This window comes from Oreochromis aureus, linkage group 14 (assembly GCF_013358895.1).
Source record: "Oreochromis aureus strain Israel breed Guangdong linkage group 14, ZZ_aureus, whole genome shotgun sequence".
In the NCBI taxonomy this organism is placed as follows: Eukaryota; Metazoa; Chordata; class Actinopteri; order Cichliformes; family Cichlidae; genus Oreochromis; species Oreochromis aureus.
In genome coordinates this window covers 32713052-32735079 of record NC_052955.1, presented here as the reverse complement: position 1 = coordinate 32735079, position 22028 = coordinate 32713052, and the positions used below count along the sequence as shown (strand labels likewise).

At 42.5% G+C, this 22028-nt stretch overlaps 3 protein-coding genes across 5 annotated transcripts; 1 reads left to right on the top strand and 2 right to left on the bottom strand.

Annotated features, from left to right (window-relative positions):
* Positions 1-35: 35 nt before the first annotated feature.
* On the top strand, positions 36-5098 carry LOC116321627 (inositol-tetrakisphosphate 1-kinase-like). 3 transcript variants are annotated; one of them, XM_039622875.1, is made up of 10 exons: positions 36-252; positions 398-422; positions 2612-2734; positions 2891-3008; positions 3097-3198; positions 3367-3407; positions 3529-3694; positions 3921-3988; positions 4074-4236; positions 4311-5098. In XM_039622875.1, the coding sequence occupies exons 1-10, from the start codon at positions 47-49 to the stop codon at positions 4448-4450; spliced, it is 1152 nt and encodes a 383-aa protein (XP_039478809.1). In that variant the 5' UTR covers positions 36-46; the 3' UTR covers positions 4451-5098. The 3 variants fall into 3 exon arrangements, with proteins under 3 accessions (XP_039478809.1, XP_039478810.1, XP_031597388.1); XM_031741528.2 differs by having other exon boundaries at positions 41-256; XM_039622876.1 differs by lacking the exon at positions 398-422 and having other exon boundaries at positions 36-256.
* Positions 4594-11694, bottom strand: LOC116321664 (high mobility group nucleosome-binding domain-containing protein 5). Its single transcript, XM_031741570.2, has 6 exons — positions 11274-11694; positions 8963-9003; positions 8778-8847; positions 8599-8664; positions 7413-8467; positions 4594-6358 (listed from the first exon to the last, which is right to left on the bottom strand). Exons 1-6 carry the CDS (start codon positions 11317-11319, stop codon positions 6290-6292), a joined length of 1347 nt encoding a protein of 448 aa, XP_031597430.2. The 5' UTR covers positions 11320-11694; the 3' UTR covers positions 4594-6289.
* A 285-nt stretch (positions 11695-11979) lies between these two features.
* sars2 (seryl-tRNA synthetase 2, mitochondrial) lies at positions 11980-21902 on the bottom strand. Its single transcript, XM_031741537.2, has 16 exons — positions 21527-21902; positions 20514-20609; positions 20315-20344; positions 20043-20183; positions 19884-19938; positions 19713-19776; positions 19464-19569; positions 19318-19365; positions 18629-18737; positions 18251-18296; positions 18085-18172; positions 17829-17941; positions 16054-16147; positions 15781-15873; positions 15627-15692; positions 11980-12254 (listed from the first exon to the last, which is right to left on the bottom strand). Exons 1-16 carry the CDS (start codon positions 21800-21802, stop codon positions 12114-12116), a joined length of 1566 nt encoding a protein of 521 aa, XP_031597397.1. The 5' UTR covers positions 21803-21902; the 3' UTR covers positions 11980-12113.
* Positions 21903-22028: the final 126 nt, after the last annotated feature.

Genomic DNA, 22028 nt, shown 5'->3' with positions numbered 1-22028 from the left:
ACTGGCCCTCTCGCTTCCCCCCCCCCCCAGGCGGACTCGGACTACCATGACTCATGACTGTCCCCATAAAAGAGTGAGAGGACTCGACACTCCCGAGCAGAAGTGGCACAGGGAAGGGATGAATGGATCGCCAGTCCGTGCGCGTGTGCGGTCCCTCGGCTGCTGGGGTCCGGATGTCAGGGCGCAGGGTGGGCTGCTGGCTCAGCGACAAGAAGTGCAGGAGGATGAACCTGGACGCGTTCATACGGTTCTGTGCGTAAGTGTAATTACTGTGTTACTCTTAGGCTATTCAACTGTAAAATTCTCTTTACTGAATGATTTGTCAGTATAGTCTTGTTCAATATGTGTTACAAAACATAACAATAGACTATAAGCACTTTAATGCTTTTTCCTACAGAGACCATGGAGTGGAAGTGGTAAAGGTGAGTTTTTTTTTCTCCCATGAAATCACCTTGGCTTTTAATCTCGGGTGTTTGCAATAACAATGGCGAGTCAGATGAAATGCAAGGCTGAAGACTGGCCAGTTTTTTTAGTTGTTACGTAGTCACGTTGATAACAAGCCAGTGTGTGAGTGATGCTGTGCCAGACTCCAAGGAGTAAGATGATTTTAAACTCCCAAATTAAGGGGAAAATAAAATAGATTAAAATTGGGGGGTTTTAAGTCTAAAAAAGACTAAAGACTAAAAAATTTCTTGTTTGTGTGTGTGTGGGCGAACATCCCTAGCATTACATGTCTTTGTAAGTGCATGACGGTAGACGGATGTTTTCATACTTGCTTGATAGTTGTGACAATAGATTAGGAACACCATGCGCTCATAGTCACATACTTGGGGCCACAACTTTAGCAGTTAGTATCACAGCCACCTGCGGCCACCTGCTATAATCTGCTTGTAGTGAACTTGTAATTCATGCGTAATCATAACTGTTCAGACATTTAACTGCACACAAATATCTGTATATACTACTGCAGGGGTGTGTAAAACCACCTGGGTGTGTTTTATGGTGATTTAGATTTCAGGAGCAGATATCAGGAAGTGACTCTTTTTTTCTTGTCTGAAAGATTTGCTGGTGGCTTAAACCGAAGTGTGAAACAATACCAAAAGAAAATAAAAAGAACTGTGTGAACAAGGTCTATATATATTTAATGTGGTGTCTTAACCTTTTACATACTGTGTGATGTCATGCAGTTGACCTTGCTCCTGGAAGTTGTTGCGAGTCACTGTGTTGCAATCTATTGACTGTAGGTGTGCCAGTGACAAGGCCCTGCTAATGTACATAATTATCTACTGGCTCTGTGGTTTGGTTGTAAAACGTCTGATCCCTCCTGAAGCCAAGACAGCTGTCACATGGTGTTCCCCAGAGGTCAATTTTATTGTTTTTTTTCTTTGTTCTCTATTTTTGTTCTCTTCTTGAATCATATAAGTCTTAAAGACAGTGCTAATTTTCTATTCAGTTTTATTTATATAGCACCAAATCACAAGAACATTCACCTTCAGTCAGATTACTCCCCTATGACAAGGCGCTTGGTCATAGGTTTCCAAGTGTTCTAGGAAAAGTGGCCACAATTCAAAGAAACACCCCTGCTGTCCTTGCTGCTGACTACCGGTTGGGTATGCAATGGTTTCAAACTTAAAGTAATAACACAGACTCATTTGATCATGTCTTGTACACTTCAAGACTGCACAAATGAAGATAATAAGAGTGATAATATTAGAATTTAGCTATATTAAACTCCTACAGCATAGATTGGCTACATCTAAATTATGGCTTACAGCTGCACCACCCTGAGAATGCCCTATCTGATTTGACCTAAGAAGATAAGCACAGTTGTTTAGAGACAGCCCGAGTGCGCCAGGTTCTGTAGGTTTAGTGGGTGGGTCATGTGGTAATTGTAAAGTTAGTGGTTTGATCTCCAGCTCCTCCAGTCTGCATGTCAAGCAAGATACTGAACCTTGAGTTGCTCCTCGTGCATTGATTGGAGTGTGTGTGTGAACATTATAAGGTATGGATATGTGTGCCAATGGGTTCAGTTCAATAAAAAAAATGTATTTATATAGCACCGAATCACAGCAATAGTTTCCTCAAGGTGCTGTATATTGTAAGGGAAAGACCCTACTGTAATACAGAGAAAATCCCAACAGTCTAATGACGACCTGTGAGCAAACACTTGGTGGCAGTGGGAGGGAAAAAAACTCGCTTTCAAAAGGAAGATACCTCCTGCAGATCCAGTCTCAGGGAGGGGCAGCCATCTGCTGAGACCAGTTGGGGGTGAGGGGAGGAAGACTCTAATAATTAATGATTAAAAACAGAGTTGTGTATAAATATATAGAGACTGAAGAAGAAACACTCAGTGCATCATGGGAAGCCCCTAGCAGCCTAGGTCTATTGCAGTGTAACAAAGGGAGGATTCAAGGTCACCCGATCCGGCCCCAACTACATGAAAAAGGAAAGTTTAAGTCTAGTCCTAAAAGTAGAGAGGGAGTCTGTCTCACTAATCCAAACTGGGATTAAAGCATAAACAATAAGATAATGAAGCTTATAATAAAAAGTAGAAAATTCTATATTAAAACAACTCCATTAACATAGCCTGTACATTTTTTTTCTATTGTAGATTGATCTCACTCAGCCGCTGGGGCCTCAGGGACCCTTTGACATCATCCTTCACAAGCTGTCTGATGTCATTGTGGAAGCTGAGCACGATAGCCAATCACAGCAGCTCCTTGATAACTTTCAGGTAATGCTGCACCTATTTAAACTGTGGGGCTGCTGACAGAGGGTACTTCAGTACTCTCTGTGTGTAGTCTTTTAATCTCGGGTGTTAATAATAATGGTGCAGCTGGGCATTTTCATTAATGAGCAGTTAGTGACTCCTCTCTCTTTCCCACCACAGAGTTATGTTTCAGCTCATCCTGACACAGTGCTGCTGGATCCCCTGCCTGCCATGGCTAAACTATTAGACCGCTTTGTCTCGTGTCGGATAATGAGCCAACTGAACAGTTCACTCCGAGGTGACTGCAGCTTCTCAGCCCAACGGGTAACGCAGCTTACAGCTCAATCGCAGAAATTAACAGTTGCTCATTCTCCTTTGATTGTCAGACTGGCGTATCTGCAGTCCCCCATGCCTCGAGGTCCACAGTGGAAATGACCTGTCATCCATTCAGCAGGCTGTGATAAGACAGGGCCTAACATTTCCTCTCAGTCAGTTCACTTAATGTCTGTCCTCTACGTTTCTTAATTATTATACGTCTCTTCGTGTGCATGTATGCATGTGTGTGTGTATGAGTGAAGCCTGGAGGTAACATGCAATTCAGTTTTATAAAAATTCAAATACTAACACACAAACATTTCCTCTTTTCCTCACCTCAGTTTGTAAAACCAGAGTGGCACACGGCTCATATTCACATGAGGTAGCTGATTTGGTTTTTCCTGCCTCGCAAAATCCCACTTGATATCTACCAACTACTAACTGTAAAATTTATTCTTGTAAGTTTCCATTTCTTAATCTCATGTGGTCTCCATGTGCTGCAGATGTGTCTGCTCTTCAGTGCAGCCAGTCTGGCTGATATCCATCCTCCCTGTGTGCTTCAGAGTTTTGTGAACCACGGAGCCGTTTTGTACAAAGTGTTTGTGGTAGGAGACAAGCACTGCTGCGTAGAGAGACCCTCTATCAAGAACTTTCCCTCCGGCCCCTGTGGTCAGTTTCCACCCCGCCAATATTCCTTTCGTCTTTCCCGTCTTTTATCTTTAACTTTTTATTGTAACTTTTTTTTTTACTTACTTGCATTGCCCTTACCTTTCTTGCTTTTCCTTTCGTTTTGCGTTCTAGCATTTCATTTTCTCTACTGCTTTCACTATCTTTGCCGCTGTTATCACCCAGTTTTGCTTTCTGTATAACTGTTTCTCTTTCTCCCTGCCTGCAGACAGGAAGACCATCTTCTTCAACAGCCAAAAGGTGTCCAAACCAGAGTCGAACTCTGATCTCACGTCTGTGAGTAACATTTCTGACTTAGTTTAGAGCAACAGGTCAGATGTTGTTCATGTCCACCATAAAATGCCACGTCTCATATTCTAAGGTGGATGAACATATGGTGGACCCGCCTTGTCCCAGCTCAGATGCTGTGGCCGCCCTCGTCAAGGAGCTCCGAGCTCAGCTCGGCATGGCCCTGTTTGGCGTGGACGTCATCATCAACATAGGAACGCACGCGCTCACCGTCATCGACATCAACATTTTCCCAGGTAGTGCCGGAGTACACCGTGACTTACACACAGGAAGACACTGTCATTTTCTGATGCGCTCTTTTCTCTGCTAGGCTACGAGGGAATGCCTCAGTTTTTCTCCTCTCTGCTCAGCCACATCCAGTCAGTGTTGGACAAACACGCCGCCGCTGGTTCGCACACTACAGGTGGTTCCTCTGAGGAAACCGTGGGTGTTTGTCACCCCAGGAGTTGATCACGGATTGGTTTCATCAAAAGGATAAACAAAACTTGATCCAGAACTTTATCCTCTGCAAAACACACTAATTACTTTGACCTGCTAATTGTCTCTGCTCTGTTAAGGTCAACAAACAAGCAAAAAAAGGCAACCTACAGTACTTGAGTATACTTTTCTTTTTATTGTTTGACAGGTAGCATAGAAGAAGATACAGCAGGCACAAAATACAGCACTCTGATTGGCCAGTAATATTACAAATGCCTTTTTTAATCACTTTTTTCCATATTGTGTCATAATTCCTCTATGCTGAGCGCGTCACCTCCCCACAGACGTTTCCTGCAGTGTTCCTGCTGGTTTGTGAGATGCATTTTGTTGAAACATTTTGTATTTCTATAGAAAAAGGAACTACAGTACATTCATGTTGATTAACCTTTAAGCGAACAAGCATCTCCTCTTTGGAATAGATTGCTATAACATCGTCAGTGTTGATTCATAATATTCCACGTAATATTACCACGTGTTTACACAAGTTGACCGTCGGCTCGGCCAGTGTTCAAATACATAAACGTATCATAAATCTCGGCCTTGTAGAAAAAAGAGAAATATTTGTATACGAGTACCACATGATGCACTTTGATTACATATTAAAATACATTAAGTAATTCAGTATTTGGCTAATTATTGCATTCGCATGTGCTCTAGTCTATACTGTGTTATTGCACTAAGTGGGCCTCCAGTAGCAACCCTGTTATCCTGCACTAAGTGCATATCTGCCCAGTGTCCTCTTGGGGGCGGTGTTGCTTCATATTTCCTATGACCTTGGCTTACAGACCACATATCTGATATTTACACAAATGACATGACAGCCGTGAAAACTGGGATGTAACACTACCTAGTATTTATCGACATTATTGTCGGTGTCGCTGTTACCAAAAAGACAACAAATGGCTTTAGTGTTTCCTCTCCTCCTTCCTTCAGCTCCTCCTTGGCTTGTTAAGATAAGAGTGCAAAGCTGGCTGAGAAACCTGAGGTGACACTTTTAGACCTTGTAAGCTGTAAGTACATCACCTCCTTCTGCCACACGATCAACCAGGCAAAAGACAAACTTAACGTGTGATGTACGTGCAAGTGTGTGTTTCGCTCGTGTCACCCCGGTTCGTCGCGAACAGTCTGGCTGTAACAGTGCGTGCGCCAAATGAAACAAACAATCCTCATTTCTACTTAAGTCGCCAAAGAAATGAAGAGGAGATAACGACTTCCTCCTGGGTACAAATATCAGCAGTATCGTTAACAGTCGGAACAGCAGGGTACACACAGTTATCAGTTATTGCACAAAATATACTGTATATTAAAATACACTAACTACTTATAATAGGGAAACTGTATTTTTTTCCCCAAACAAGAACACGCCATCAAAGATGAAACCTTCAGAGTAAAAGAAGCGCTGATTGCTATGATCGTGACTCTTGGTGGCTGGCAATCTGCAATCAAACTAACATCTGAATGAAAGTGCTGAAATGCTATTGCATCTATCGCCTGTCTACCTCACGCACGTTATTTACAGATACTCGAGAAGACAGGGGCAACGGTGATGAGCACAAGCTTTTCTTCAACACAAAAACACATCCAAATGACCAAAGGAGAAGAAAAAAAGAGTATTCTTTTTCCCTCCAGGCAATCTAAAAGCAGAAATGAACCAACAGTATGTACACTTTGGACTAATGTCCATTTACAGATTCCTCTGAGTGCTGAAGGGATTTGAAGGCTGTTAAATGGAAACTGTGTGAGCCGAATGTGTGACTGTGAATGCAACAAAGGGGTTTTGTCATTCTGCTGTGCGTGTGTGTTATGGGTGTCTTATCCTCTGCGAAGTTCCCTCAGCTCTGCAGCCACTTTGCGCAGCTCTGCTTCAATCTCCAGCAGCTCCTGCAGATTAAAAAAAAGTTGCACAAGCATGGAATCAGTGCATTTGTAATTTGCACAGACAAGCTAAGAGAAAGCATATTTTTCAATTATCCCAAACCACTGTCAATGTAACAAGAGACCCCCCCCCCCAAAAAAAAACACCCGCTTTGTATATGTTTTTAAATATATTTGGCATAAAAACGTACATTTTTTACATACATGCAATAATAAATGTTCCATTTAATGGAGTCTGGTCAAATTAAATTGACTTGATTGGTATACACTGAGTTTACACCAAGCATAATTACCTTAATGATTAATTGTTTGAATAAATGAACCACTGATTTTATATATTACACTTGCATTTCACTCAGACGTATTGCTCTTAATGCTTCATGTTTGATTTTGTAAGTGTAAAATCTTTTACTTTGTGATATACTGAATATTACAATAACATACATTGTGATTTATCACCTTTTTTTAACTGCATGTAATGTCCTCAGATTTAAACTTTGTCAGTATTTTTTAGCCAATTAAAAAAGTTATCTTACTTCAGTTATTTATGTATTTATTTATTTAGTTTTTACGTGATTAAAAATGAGATTATCAAGGTTGCCTCCTGCCATGTCACATGACCCCTTTTGTTTCTTGTATTCCCAGAGAATTTTAATTTATTTAATAAAATGTCGTTATTTGGTGTCCCTTTATCAATACTGTATCACCAAGGATGATATCGTGATTCTATGGCAGGGGTGTCGGACTCCAGGCCTCAAGGGCCGGTGTCCTGCAGGTTTTAGATCACACCCTGGGTCAACACACCTAAATCAAATGATTAGTTCATTAACAGGCTTCTGGAGAACCCCAAGACATGTTGAGGAGGTAATTTAGCCATTTAAATCAGCTGTGTTGGATCAAGGACACATCTAAAACCTGCAGGACACCAGCCCTCGAGGCCTGGAGTCCGACACCTGTGTTCTATGGGTTCCCCATCCCAATAACTACCAAGTAACTACAGTATAATTACACTGTAATCTGCAGTTAAGACTGAATGTACCCATTAATTGTTCTAACTTACTTCTCCTTCATCTTCTTCATCCTCCTCTTCACCCTCCTCATTGTCTTCCTCCTCCTGCTGCCCCTCCTCATCCTCCCTGACATATTCATCCTCATCTTCCTCGTCCTCCTCGTTTCCATCCTCCTCCTCCTCACCCTTGTACCGCTCCCGCTCAAACTGCCGTGTAGCCTCATCGCTCGCTTTCTCCATCACTCTCTTCTGCTGCGGCTCCTTCACCTCCACCGCCTCTGCTGCCTCTTCCTTCTTAAATCCAGTCTCTGTTTTCTCTGAGTCGGGCTCTTTGTCTCCTTCCTCGCCCTCCTCCTTCTTCTTCTCACTGTCCTCCTTCTTCTCTTCCCCCTTCTTTTGATCCTCGTCTTCCTCTTTCTCTCTGCCCTGCGCCACCTGCTGTTCCTCCTCCTGCACCCGTTTCATCTTCCTGACGAGCTCATCCAGCTCTTCTTGCTTCTCCTTCCTCTCCCTCTCCTGCTCTGGCTTGCCCTTGCTGTCCTGCTCCTTGAGCAGCTCCTTCAACTCTTTTTCCACCTTCTCCTTCTCCACCATCAGTTCCACCTCATTCTTCCTCCTCTCCTCGAGCCTCTGCTTCTCCAAGTCCTCCACCATTTCCTCCTTCTTTTCTTTGTCCTGCTGCTCCTCCTTCTTCTTGTCCTCCACCTTGTCCTTGTGCTCCGTCCCAGCGCCTTTCTGGATCTCCCTCTCCTTCACCGCCTCGTACCTCTTCTTTTTAAGCTCCTTCAGCAGCTCTTTGAGTTCTTCGTCATTTCTCTCCTCCTTGCCTTTCTTGGCGAGCTCTTCGGCAAGCAGCTCCTCGAGCTCCTTGGCTCGTTCCTCCTCGTCATCCCGCTCTCTATCTTCAATGCGCGGCTCCTCCATCACCTTCTCCTTGGTGTCATCATCCTCTGTTTTGTCTTCTTCCTTTCCCTCTGTCTCCTTTGCGAGGTTGCTCAGATCTCTCTCGTCCTCGCCTGTCTCCTCGAAGTCATTCTCGTCCTTCTCATCATTGGCCAGATTGTACTCGTACCGCTGCCGTTCATCATCACGCTCCTTATCTCTCTCTGAAAAATGGAACCAGTCAGTGTGACATAAGAAAAGACAGCAAATATAAGTGCTCATGTTTTATGGGTTTTTTTTAGTAGTAATATCTTAAAAACAACATCAGACTGAGGCAGTGTGAATTCATGTGTACCATCATCAGCCAGTTTCTGCAGCTCCCTGAGAAGACCCTGATGCCTGTGCACCTCATCAAGTTCATCTGCAAAAAACAATTAGACACAAGCGAGCCTAATCACCGTGCAATCAAACCGCACACACTAAACCCTGCATGACACCATCTGATCTCTTAAGAACAGCTAATTGGTTACCTACCTGCTAGCTGTGGGCCACAATCATGCGGTGACCCATCTTCATTCAGTGTCTCCTGAATAATACATTCAACCTAATGGTACAATGATACAATACACACAAACACACACACATATTTTACAGTGGAGTAATTAAAAAGCAGCAGACTGATGGATGAAATTTTTTTTTTTAAAAGTCTTGTTCCTCACCTTTGCATCATTAAGGGGTGAGATTACTGGCCGGCTTCCCACTGAAACACAAACCACAGACAGACACGCAGAGTGAACACGGTGAGGCACGGAGGGACAATTGGACTAAAAATCAATGTAATCAGCAGTTTTCTATCAGTAAAAGGAGCTGAAACCTTGCACCACAGATGAAGTAGTTTGTTTACTTTCCAACGGTTTGCTCTGTGCGAGCGTAGGTGGAGCTGTTCCCTTGTTAATGTGCTTAACTCCCAGTCCCCCCTTCTCTCTCGCACTCCAGGATGCAGTCATTCCCAGAAGCTTTAGCTCACAAGGTAGTTTCCCACCCGGGTTAAATCAGTCACCAATCCCACACCAGCCAGCATGTCATTAAAGGCACACTAAGCTGCTCTGTCGGTGCCTTTTCCTCATGGTGATACACTGCATCTAACGAGGACCGAGAATCCATGTTCATCCTGCAACCTGCAACTCTCTCCTTCTTTATTGCGCACCGGGAGCGAGGACTGTTTGAAGTGTGAGATGTGATGCTGCTCAGTTCCAGCAGTTTTATTCACCCTTTGTTCACGAATGTCATTGCACATGTTAACTTTACTTTACAAGATTGTTTTCTGTTTTTTTAGTGGTACTTCGCCATCACAATTATGAAGAAAATCATGCGTAAATAAAGGTAAATATAATCTTTCCAACAAATTTGTCAAGTCTGGGCCCCTGACGTTAAAAGGGAAACATAAAGAAGTTTTTAACTGTCATAATATTTTTGACTGACTGAAAATGCCTAATGAAGTGTACTTGTATTAGCATGAAGTGCATTTTTCTTCCACCACTGTCAAGCATACCACACTAACAGTGCCACCCAAAATACACAAAGGAGAATATTTGTAAGGACGTTTCTAAGGAATTACCCACATCTACAAAAAAGTATATCTGCAGAGGCACATAATGGAAATCAACAGTTGTTTTGTTTTTGTTTTTTTAGTGTTTCTCATCGGCTTATTTATTAAAACCATGAGCAATTCACTTCACTTTGATTGTGTCTATCAACTAACAACAATGGTTTTGTTTAAAAGACGCCATAAAGGTTCACTTCATCAAACATGACTTCAAATGTTATGTATTCACAAATAATTATAAATAATAAAAGATACTGAGGAAAATCAAAGCTTTGACTTTTATCTGGGCTCTGTGGGATCGCAGCTCACAGCCCGATCAGTGCAGGATCAATACGGGACCAGCTGATACCACTGGTGCCCCCTCGCAGACACGTGAGCTGCCTACAGTTTGGCCTTTAAACAGTCTGCAAGTCCATGTGATGACGAAGTGTGTGTGTGCGTGTGTGTGTGAAAGCTGGGACACCCCAGTGCCATAATTATCACCGTGATCTGGCTTTATATCGACTTGTCCGCTCTGAAATGAATACATCACGTGTCCAAGTCAAATTAGTGGAGTACACGAGCTGCTCAACAAGCCCCAAAATGTCTGTCTGCATCAGCAATAGATGCATTTATTATGGGGGGTTGAAGGATGCGCAATATGGAGTCTTGGCATTGATCGATGTCGAGCGGCAGTTGCATTCAGGAGTATTTTATATCCAGTTTAATGTAATAATAGATTTGGTTGTATAGTGTTAGGGTGGGGTTATTGCCCTCACACACTGCGACACAACTCTAACCCACAGTTTGTACCTATAGGTTACTGACAGAGCTGTGCGCCCCTGCAGACGCGCGCGCGCGTGTGTGTGTGTGTGTGTGTGAGGCATACTTCCCCTGCTTCTCACACCCCGCACGCGGTCTGTTATAATTGATTACGCTGGCTCTCGCAGCGGCTGGCGCGTGCAGCTGAGCAGCACGCGCACGTGTGCGCTGTTCCGCTCACCTGCGCGCGGAGCTTTTTCCATTTGGATTTGTAGCGGACAACGCCGGGAGTCCCTAAACACCGAAATACTCCTCAGTGTATGAAATGTGTCTACGGCCAGAAGCAGTATCGTCCCACAGGCACACAAACACAAAGGTGGGCGCACAACAAATTATGTAACAACGCTCCTGTTTAGCCTATTAGTCTTAAACCCCTGCGGATTCCGCCATTAGGTTAGCATAAAGCCCCAGTCTGCGCCACAAAGTAGCGCTAAAACGCGTTTATTGTGTCTATGTCTATCACAAAGCCGGCTCCATGGCGGTAAAAAGAATAGCTGAGGTAGTAGTGTGTAAAGAACTGGGTCGTCTCCGGCTTAGCTTGCCAATTTTTTGCCGCCACTTCACACTAAAAGCGCCCTGCATGCACACTGTGTGTGTGTTTAATGGATGTGATGAACGCTTACCTCCGACGGCAGCCCAGAGAAACACCGCGGTTATCAGAATTCCCATAGGATCCGGGAAGTGAGGCTCCTGCAGGAGATAACCTTGAAATAACGGGCTGGATCTTCTTCACACACCCGCCGAGCGAGGTGGAGCCGAGCCGCGGAGCACAGTCCTGTGTGTGTGTCTGTGTGTGTGGTGTCAGGTGACCGATTAAAGCCCAGACCGGTGCCAGAGAATCAGGTTGACGTCCTGTACTTAGCAAAAATATTTGCGCATCAACTGTGATAACAGTAGGGGCATGCAGCTCTCCTTAGAGTCAAGCGAAAATAAATTCACTTAAACTGCGCTCTGTTTAAACCCCAGCGCTCTTCAATGACACTATTAGGATAACACTTTGATTGCAGGCTCCCTGTAGGCTTCATCACCTCCTCTAGCTGCTGCTCAATTATTTTAGCAGATCACTTTGAAACAGCTGGTAATATAAGGCACATTAACAAGTCTTTATGTCACCTTTGGGAGTTATTAAATATCCAACTGCAAGCTCCCCCCTTCAAAGGCACATAGTGTGTTTTTGTTGTAGAGCTAATCCATCTACAAGGTCTATAAATGCAGCCCCCTGACAAAAAAATACCAAAGTAACCATATTGGAGATATACACACTTTTTTTATTGCTTTTTTCTTATTGTTCCTCTAATTATCCAGACAAAAGACACCCGTTTCATTACATTAGACAAAGGAATGTTTTTTATTTCTTTTGAGGGACATAGTCAATCAACCAATCCACTTGCATTAAATAAACAAACAAACATTTATTTATGTAGACGATGGCTTCTGTTTAAAGCGTTGAACTTGTGTTAGTGTCAACTAATTTTAGGAGCCGGCCTTGGTGGCGGGTAGCGCTGATTGGGTCCGATGTATTTCAGTGGAGTGTACTTTGGCTTCTCAATCACTTCCAGACTCAAGTAAGGCTGCAGGGCTCGGGGAACACGTATTGTTCCCTCCTGGTGAGAGAACATAAGTATAGTCTTAGTTTCAAAACTTCTTGAAAACATATGATGAGAGAAAAAGCTAGACTTTATCAATTCCTGTGGAAAAACTAAATACACCCTCACTACTTCTATAAGAATTAACAGCCAGTTGGTGTTATTCAAATGCACTTCATTAATTGATTATCACTGAGTGTGAGTGCCTTTACAAAAAGAAGTTTGGGACTTTGCTGGTCTGGAGCATTCAGGTGTGTGTTAACACGTGCTACAAGCTTCCTAAGAGTGGACATCCCAGCAAATTTACCTCAAAGGTCGGCCGTGTAAAGCTCAGAGAAATTTAATGGTTAAAGTTCATGATGGCACAATTATACAAGTATGGATTGTTTGGAAGTGTTTAAAGGAGAAAGCCTCTGATGTACAGGGAGTGCAGAATTATTAGGCAAGTTGTATTTTTGAGGAATAATTTTATTATTGAACAACAACCATGTTCTCAATGAACCCAAAAACACATTAATATCAAAGCTGAATGTTTGATATTAATGTAATATACATTTCTGACATTCAAAAACAAAACAAAAACAAATCAGCGACCAATATAGCCACCTTTCTTTGCAAGGACACTCAAAAGCCTGCCATCCATGGATTCTGTCAGTGTTTTGATCTGTTCACCATCAACATTGCGTGCAGCAGCAACCACAGCCTCCCAGACACTGTTCAGAGAGGTGTACTGTTTTCCCTCCTTGTAAATCTCACATTTGATGATGGACCACAGGTTCTCAATGGGGTTCAGATCAGGTGAACAAGGAGGCCATGTCATTAGTTTTTCTTCTTTTATACCCTTTCTTGCCAGCCACGCTGTGGAGTACTTGGACGCGTGTGATGGAGCATTGTCCTGCATGAAAATCATGTTTTTCTTGAAGGATGCAGACTTCTTCCTGTACCACTGCTTGAAGAAGGTGTCTTCCAGAAACTGGCAGTAGGACTGAGAGTTGAGCTTGACTCCATCCTCAACCCGAAAAAGGCCCCACAAGCTCATCTTTGATGATACCAGCCCAAACCAGTACTCCACCCCACCTTGCTGGCGCCTGAGTCGGACTGGAGCTCTCTGCCCTTTACCAATCCAGCCACGGGCCCATCCATCTGGCCCATCAAGACTCACTCTCATTTCATCAGTCCATAAAACCTTAGAAAAATCAGTCTTGAGATATTTCTTGGCCCAGTCTTGACGTTTCAGCTTGTGTGTCTTGTTCAGTGGTGGTCGTCTTTCAGCCTTTCTTACCTTGGCCATGTCTCTGAGTATTGCACACCTTGTGCTTTTGGGCACTCCAGTGATGTTGCAGCTCTGAAATATGGCCAAACTGGTGGCAAGTGGCATCTTGGCAGCTGCACGCTTGACTTTTCTCAGTTCATGGGCAGTTATTTTGCGCCTTGGTTTTTCCACACGCTTCTTGCGACCCTGTTGACTATTTTGAATGAAATGCTTGATTGTTCGATGATCACGCTCAGAAGCTTTGCAATTTTAAGACTGCTGCATCCCTCTGCAAGATATCTCACTATTTTTGACTTTTCTGAGCCTGTCAAGTCCTTCTTTTGACCCATTTTGCCAAAGGAAAGGAAGTTGCCTAATAATTATGCACACCTGATATAGGGTGTTGATGTCATTAGACCACACCCCTTCTCATTACAGAAATGCACATCACCTAATATGCTTAATTGGTAGTAGGCTTTTGAGCCTATACAGCTTGGAGTAAGACATGAAGAGGATGATGTGGACAAAATACTCATTTGCCTAATAATTCTGCACTCCCTGTAGAAACAGAACATGGCAGCATGAGTTAGGTTCGAAAAGCTGCATCTGTACAAACCACAAGATTTCAAGAACAAGTCCTCTGTGAAAACGTAAAACCAAGCACAGCCTATCAGCACCAACACCTCATACCAATCGTCAAGCATGATGGTGGAGGGGTGATGATTTGGGCTTGTTTTGCAGCTACAGGAGCTAAGCACCTTCAGCAGTCACTGAACTCCTGTGTACCAAAATACTGTAAAGTCAAATGGGAGGCCTTCTGTACCACAGCTAAAGCTCAGCCCAAACTGCGTCCTGGAACAGCACAATGATCCAAACACAGCAGCAAATCAAAAGAAAGGCTGAAAACGAAAAAAATCAGCCTGCTGCAATGGCGAAAATGTTTAGCTGAGGTATATGTGATGTTAAGGTATCTATGTCTGTCTTTTACTACAGTCTAGATCAGTGGTCTTAAACTTAAAATATCTGTGGGCCACTTCTGGTTCTGTCATCTCATGTAAGGGACACTTTAGTGTTCAAGTAGTACAAAAAACAAAAAACACAAAACATACAAAAATGAAAACACCCACAAACATTTCCAAAAATGTAGTGTTTTGTTTGTTTTTTGAAATTTCAAATTTTGTATAACAAGACAAAACTGCTAAAGTGAGCACAATTATTTTTCTCACTCTTAACTAACTGAAGCCTTTCACTGAACTACCAAATGAACAAATTGGTACTCTCTTTCTGCTCATATTACCTTCATATTAAGTCATTTTTTCCTTTTTAAAGAACTTATTTTAGCATTGCACGCAACAGCAAACAAATCCCCCCTAACAAAAAAGTAACTTCACGTCACTATAAAGTAGGGGTGATGTGGGCCGCAAGGGACCCCCTGGCTGCCAGTTTGAGACCCCTGGTATAGAGCCTGAACGTGACAGCTCAGTGGGTTTTAGAAAAAATTAAAAGATCCTTGATCTTGAAGTTCATCGATACCATTCAACTTTTGGCATGAAACTGTTTACGATAAACAATCTGGAAATAAACTGAGATTTCTATTTGAATCCCTGACTCGGTCGCCGTTTCCACTGCTGCAGTGAGACTTGCCCGTCACAACTTCTAACCCTTCTGTGGCTCTGTGCCGATTCAGAATTACAAAACAAATTATTCTTTGCAAACACAAACTGTCTTGTGGCACATAGAGTCACCGGCTTTTCTTTACACTCAGTAAAGAAGTTGTCTCTCTCCCAGCAGCCTCTACTTTGGGTTTTCAACATCAACTTTCCTTTGTTGTACCACTGTGGCGTGTGCAACGGGGCGCATTACTGCAGACAGCTGCTGTAACTAGGTCGAGTAAAATTTATTTAGAACCTCACGTGATGTGCAAGGTCCCAGAAAAAAATGTTTGGAAGGGTAGGATGTGAGTTTGACAGAAGTGATTTAAACATGAATCACAACAGTCACAACACCACAAATATTACACATTATACACTGTGTCAGGTAGATGAACTGGTGTTTTATTATGAGAAACATGAGGGGAATATACAACAGAACTGTCTTTCATAATAATGTGGAAAAAAAAGCTGCTGCTGGTGTCTTACTTTGGTTTGGTGAGTCTCCAGGATGGCGATTACGGTTCGGGGGATAGCACACGCTGTGGCGTTCACCTAGGATGAGGAAGAAAACATAGATTACGGAGGTGGTATATGTAATCAGCAGCAATATACAGCAGTGCTGGATCATCCGCAGTCTTACTGTGTGGGCGTACTGCAGACTGCCGTCCTCTCTCTCATACAGGATGTTGAGGCGTCTGCTCTGGTAGTCTGTACAGTTGGACGCACTGGAAACCTGAGATATAGAGGATATAAAATGAGCAACAATTATAAAAACCAGTCCTTAAATTTATTCATGCAGGAGTGGTGTGAGTCACTACTGACTGTTCAAACTGAAAGCTTCTTGATTAGAAATAGAAATGAGGTAACTGGAGGTAAGTAGGTAAATGGGTAATATTTATATAACAGGGCTGACCTCTCCATAGCTGTTTCTCCCAGGCATCCAGGCTTCAATGTCATACTTTCTATGTGCTGGAGGACCAAGTTCCTCTGTCGGCATGTCTAGCACTCTGAAGAAGAAAACACTCACAGGTAAGGGTCGGATCTCAACATTTAACTGAGGGATGTGTAAAGTGAAAGTAGTGCTGCATTTTCTGTAGACATTGGGTGACTCAAGCTTTAAATGTACTTTTTTCTGTTTCAGTTCAAATTCAAGACAGAACAGGGTTCAACTAAACTCACTGCTTTATGACTACATGGGATTGTCAGCCTGTCAATGAGCAATTCAGAAGCATTTTTCCCCAGAATCCACCTCTTGGATATAAAATGTTATCATTCTATCCTTTTAGACACTTGTGTACCATTGTAACACAGCTCACCTGTTCATACTTGAATGGCCAAAAATGTGACCGTTAACAGACGAATCCTAATTGGGTCACTTTCCAGTCGAAGTTGAAGGTTTGTTTTGTTTTTTTGCTTTTGTTTTTTTCAGAAGTACTGAAATTATGCCAAGTTTTACCAAGAAGAGGGACGAGGTCATAATGTCACCAATCACCACCACTTGTGACCTGGTTCTAGCCGTACATGTCCATACCACAACATTACCTCCACCATATTTTACAGATGATGTGTTATGCTTCTGATCATGAGCCGTTTCTCTCCTCCTCCATACTTTTCTTAAACACCATTTTAGTTTCATTTGTCCACTTAATTTTTCTTTCAGAACTGTTCAGGCTCTTTCAAATGATTTCTGGCAAAGATGGCCAGTACAATCCTTCATTTAAAGGACGTATCAGTTTCTTATATCTGATAGGTTTCTTTTGGTTTTACAGCCTAATGGACTTTTCCACTTTCAATGGAAAAATCTCAATTTCTTTGGCCCTCATATTGAGATTTCCAGTGAACTAATAGAATAATAAGGGCGCAAACCTCACCTGGCCAAGGAAACTAAACACTACCACGCTAATATTGGGCAGAAAACCCTTATAGCTCCAATATGTTCATTGTGTTGTGCACTGAATTTGACATCACATCCTGTCTTGCTTTAGCCAGTCATGCACATCTTGATCTTTGTAACCTATCCAGCTGTGCCGTGGCCACTGCAGCTGAACTGAAGAGACTAGTGTACGATCTTGTCAGTCTATACTGCCATTTTAATGATGTTCCAGTACAGAAGCTCAGAGACATATAGATGTTGGATATACAGATGTTGGAACAGAAAACCTGAGTTTGTAGTGGAAAAAAAAAAAACACTTGACAAATTGTTGGCTTCTGGTTTTGAGTTCTTCTCCTATATCAGCACTTATGTGGCAATATTGTCTGAGTGGCGACACCTAGCTTTCAGAAAAATACTGCAGTGTCTTCCTGCGTCTTAACGGTGGATATAAATACAAGTGACTGTGGGATGATGTCGTGGAACAAAGCAACCACTGTAGTGGGTATAGAGGGCCACAGAAACACGGAAAACAGATACATATAAAATGTGTTCACACATCAACAATAAAAATACCTTTACACTTAATATTTTATATCTTTGGTCTTATGTTGTCATGCTCAGCTTTTGCGTCTTTCCTCACTACACGAAACTATTTCTAACTACCAGTGCAAGCATTCACTGAGAGAAAACAGGGGGAGGAACATCGCCATTTTGCATTTCAGAATATTTCCACACTGTACAACACTATCATTTAGTCCGAGCTGAACAAATAACACAGCTGAGGAGACAGTAAGACTGTGTGTGTGTGTGCTGACCTGTAGTGCAGTTCCAGTGCAGAAAACATCTCTTTTTGCAGACTGACGAACTCCTGCAGCAGCTGCGAGCTTTCTTCTCCTGTCTCATCTGCCGTCACTCCAAACATCTCCACCTGCACAGACGCACATAGTAGTTCAGCAGGAGGAATTGTTTATTCAAAAGCAAGCAGCCAAACAAGCAAATAACCATTTACATTATCACTGGTTTGTCCGTGTACAGCAAATGTACACATTAAACTTCCGTGTGGCTTCTGACCTTATTGAAATGATGTACTCTGTAGAGCCCCCATGTCTCTCTGCCTGTGTCGGTCTCTGCTCTGTAGCAGGTGCTGCTGCACACCGTCCTGCACACAGACACGACAGCACCACGTGACGTGTAATTACTCCATATATCTCAAAGTAAGAGGTGGGGTGCACCTCACCTGACAGGCAGGTCCTTCCAGTTCACTGCATGATCCATGAAATAGCCTGAGGGAAGAGACACAAATGGATGCATCCAGTTTACACATTACCACCCCTCAGATTAAAGAAACGTAACCAAACGTACCGAGATCCACAAGAGCTTTTCTTTACTGAAACCTGACTACTGATATGTTGATGGACAGCAAGACACACGACATCTCACTTCAGCAATCGATCGAATGCTTGAATGATCAAATGTTGTTGGGACTAAGCAGACCTCTCTCAGTTACTACACTCGATAGCTGTAGGCTTACTAAACAATACAACACACTGTTGCTGTATTGATAAACAACCAACTGTTTATTTGAAACTGTGAGGAAATGGACAAAAAGCTTTACCTGCCACCCCAACCTCTCCAGTTCCAGCCAGGTTGAGGTCTGGGAAACGTGCAGGGTTCAGTGAGTAGACTTGCGAGCTTTGGGCATTGGGCTGCATCCCACAACCCTCCTGGAGGTGGTCAAATCAGAGAGCACAGTTACTTTAATGAAAATTTATATATAACTGCAAAACAATTCATTTAGAATAATTTAAATTAAAATTGTTCTATTTAAAATTCAAGCAGCAACCTTCACGGCTGAAAAATGAGGCTAATGCAGATGTGTTAGCACCAAAGGTGAGTCAATCCCCATAGACTCCCATGTTAAAATGCTCAACTTTGCTACAGATATGAATATGTTTATGGCCTGGTTTTGAAAAATGGCTTTCATTTCTATGGCTAATTGAAAAGGTTATGACAAGGTAACCAGGTGAATGTGTCTGACTCAGTCATTTTCATTTTATTAAGGCTTTAATTTGGGGGCATAGCCACTTTGAGTGACAGGTGAGCGCCTACTCGGCAGCAAAACTGAGCTCCTAAACTGTGCTTATATCTGGCAAACAATAAACTCAAATTAAAGCCTTAAAATGAGGCTGAAAGACGAGACTACACAGAACAGTGAGTGTCTTGATGGATGAGACTATCCTTTATGTACAGCGTATGACAAAATTATTTTATTGTGACTTTAGAAACCTGAGCTTTGGTACTCACAAACACTGCACCCTTCAGCATATCAGGCACAACCATGGGAATGAAGCCCTGTAGGAGTCAAAGGGGGAATGTCTAGATATTGAGAATAATACACACTACAAACATTAATTATCCGGGGATCACATCAAATGACCAAACACACGTACCCGTCGCTGTAGCGTGTCAAGGGCAAAGTTCTGGAGTGCAGCTTGAAGTCTGGCCCCGGCTCCTCGAAGATAGTAGGACCTGTGGCCTGAGACATGAGCTAGATGCCTGCAGCAGTGGACAGAGGAAATGCAAATAGCGCAGTTTATTTAAATTAAAGTAGCCTGTAGCCTGTACTGTATATTAGACAGTGTTATAGTGGGCATACAGTACAGTGAAGGACTGTAAACAACAAACAGAGTCATCATCACCTCTGCCTGATGAGTCCTAACTCTTCTCCCAGCTCTACATGTCCTTTGGGCTTAAAGTCAAACTCTATACCAGAGAAGCACACGCACACACGTTTGCGTCAGCATTCATTAAAAAATATTAGGTAATCAATTTAAAGTTTAGAAATCTGCACTTCTCATCTCATTAGTCACCTGGTTTCTGTCCCACGAGCTCCACCACCCTCGCCTGGCTCTCATCTCCTACTGGCTGGAAAGAGCAAGAGAAACTTAGACTTAGTGATTTGAGCTTCACAGTAAATCTCTCCCAAGCGGCTCAGGACAAAGTAGTGTGTGTGCATAGTGTGTCCTGACCACAGCAGGGTGTGTAGTGTTGGGCAGCCTGAGTGCTCGGCCATAGTGTTCCTCATCCAGCTCAGTCTCTTTGTGGTACAGATGACTGAGTCTGTTGCGGATCTCTCTGCCCTTCTGAAGAGCTTGGTTGTACTCTGGAAGCTAAAGAATAGAAAGGAGCAAAGACTCAGAAGTGGTGCCACATGAGATTTATTATAGATCAAAAACATGGGGAAGTAGGAAGGTTAACTGATTCAGTAATAAAAGAGACAAGGTTCTGAAGTGAAACTTACATTGGCGAGGGCTTTCTTGTCCTCCTTTGTCTGTGAGGAAAAGATCAGTTAGGTCATAGAAATCTACAAATCTACACTCTGACAACTTGGAACAACACAAAATAAAAACTCAAAGCAGAGTAAATGATGACGCAAACCTCGATAGAAACTCAAGTTCATTCGGGTTATAATGTTTAGAGCTGTAATAACCATTTCTCACCACTAGTCCTCTGACTATATCGCTGATGTGCCGCTTCTCTTCCTCCAGTTCAGAGATTTCTGTCTTTACTGCCTGGAGCTCCTGCCACACACACACCTAAAAGGTACACAATCAGGATGATCAAGTCAAAAGCAAGCAAATTAGACAATAGTAATGTTAAGCAGGTGTACATATGTAAAAACACTGAGAACTAATGAGTCAAATATAACACAGTCGATCTAATTTTAAACAACTGCTTTGTTTTTTGTTTCCCAGATGATTTCATGATAAGATATCATGCTTACAGTCACAAGTATTCACACCAAAGACATCACTTTTTATTATGGTAAGTAGAAAAAAAGTGTAGTTTTAAGGTCAGTCAGCATGACTAGACATTTTTGTCAATTTTTAGATCCAGGCTAGGCTTGCAGTGCCCTCCATAGTAGTTTTTTTTTTTTTTTTTTTTTGCCTCTTTCCACTACCACCACAGTGGATTGCAAATCAGGGAATCAAGATGTCATTTAAGCGCAGACTTTAAGGTTTAATTGTCAGGGTTATAAAAGATTTTGCATGAACAGTATAAGAATTACAGCCATTTTTGTCCCACACATTACAGAGGGTATTGTATTTCTCTAATTGTGACCTGCAGGTAATACAGTTGAATTATTTAAAAATTAAAGCAAACCTCACAAACATGCATGTTAGGTTTTTACTCCATTTAGATGATTGAGTATCAGTCTGCTATGAGGTTTTAGAGTACAGTTTGTTGACCTCCTAGTCTAGAAGATTCACCTGCAGAAGAAGGAAAAATTCCTCACTACTTGCCCTAAATCTTTACACATCTACGCATCAGTGGGAGTTTGTGACATCACATGTTACATTTTAAGTAAATGCATGTAAAGGCTTATTGTAAAAACAGATTTTTCAGTCAAGTGATAAGATTCAGAAAAAAAACAAACTAGTTTTGACATGAGATAAAATTATGGTGTTTTAATGCCACAAACAGTACTTAATAAGTAACTAAAACCGCTTACAATTTTCCTCACATCGTCCCCTCGCAGGTCCCCTTTCCTGCTCTCTACATTAGCTATGACTTTGTCAGTCTCCTCACACACGGCTCTCATGTCCAGCTCAGGCTTGTCACTGTAGCCTTCACGGACATGCTCGTACAAACGACTCCGGACTCCATGCGACAAGCGATGCGGGACAAATACATTTACCCTATGCCCTGGACACTGTCTGGCTACCGGCTTTAACACAGCAGCTGCAAAAACCCCAACTTTAGCAACCATGCCGATGCAGGTCGCCATGTTTGTCTGGTAGCGGAAGATGCGTTCATAGAGGTATAGGAACAATCAATGCCATATTCTGTTTAGGCTCTTGCTCAACTGAAGTTTCTCGTGTTTATCAATGCGTCCCGTACATTTGAGGCCACGTTTGTGTATTTCATTATTATTGTTATTTTTATTATTATTACTATTTTTGATTAATGATAAATTTTAGGTGTCCGTTTAAGTAGGTAGCACTATTTCTGGC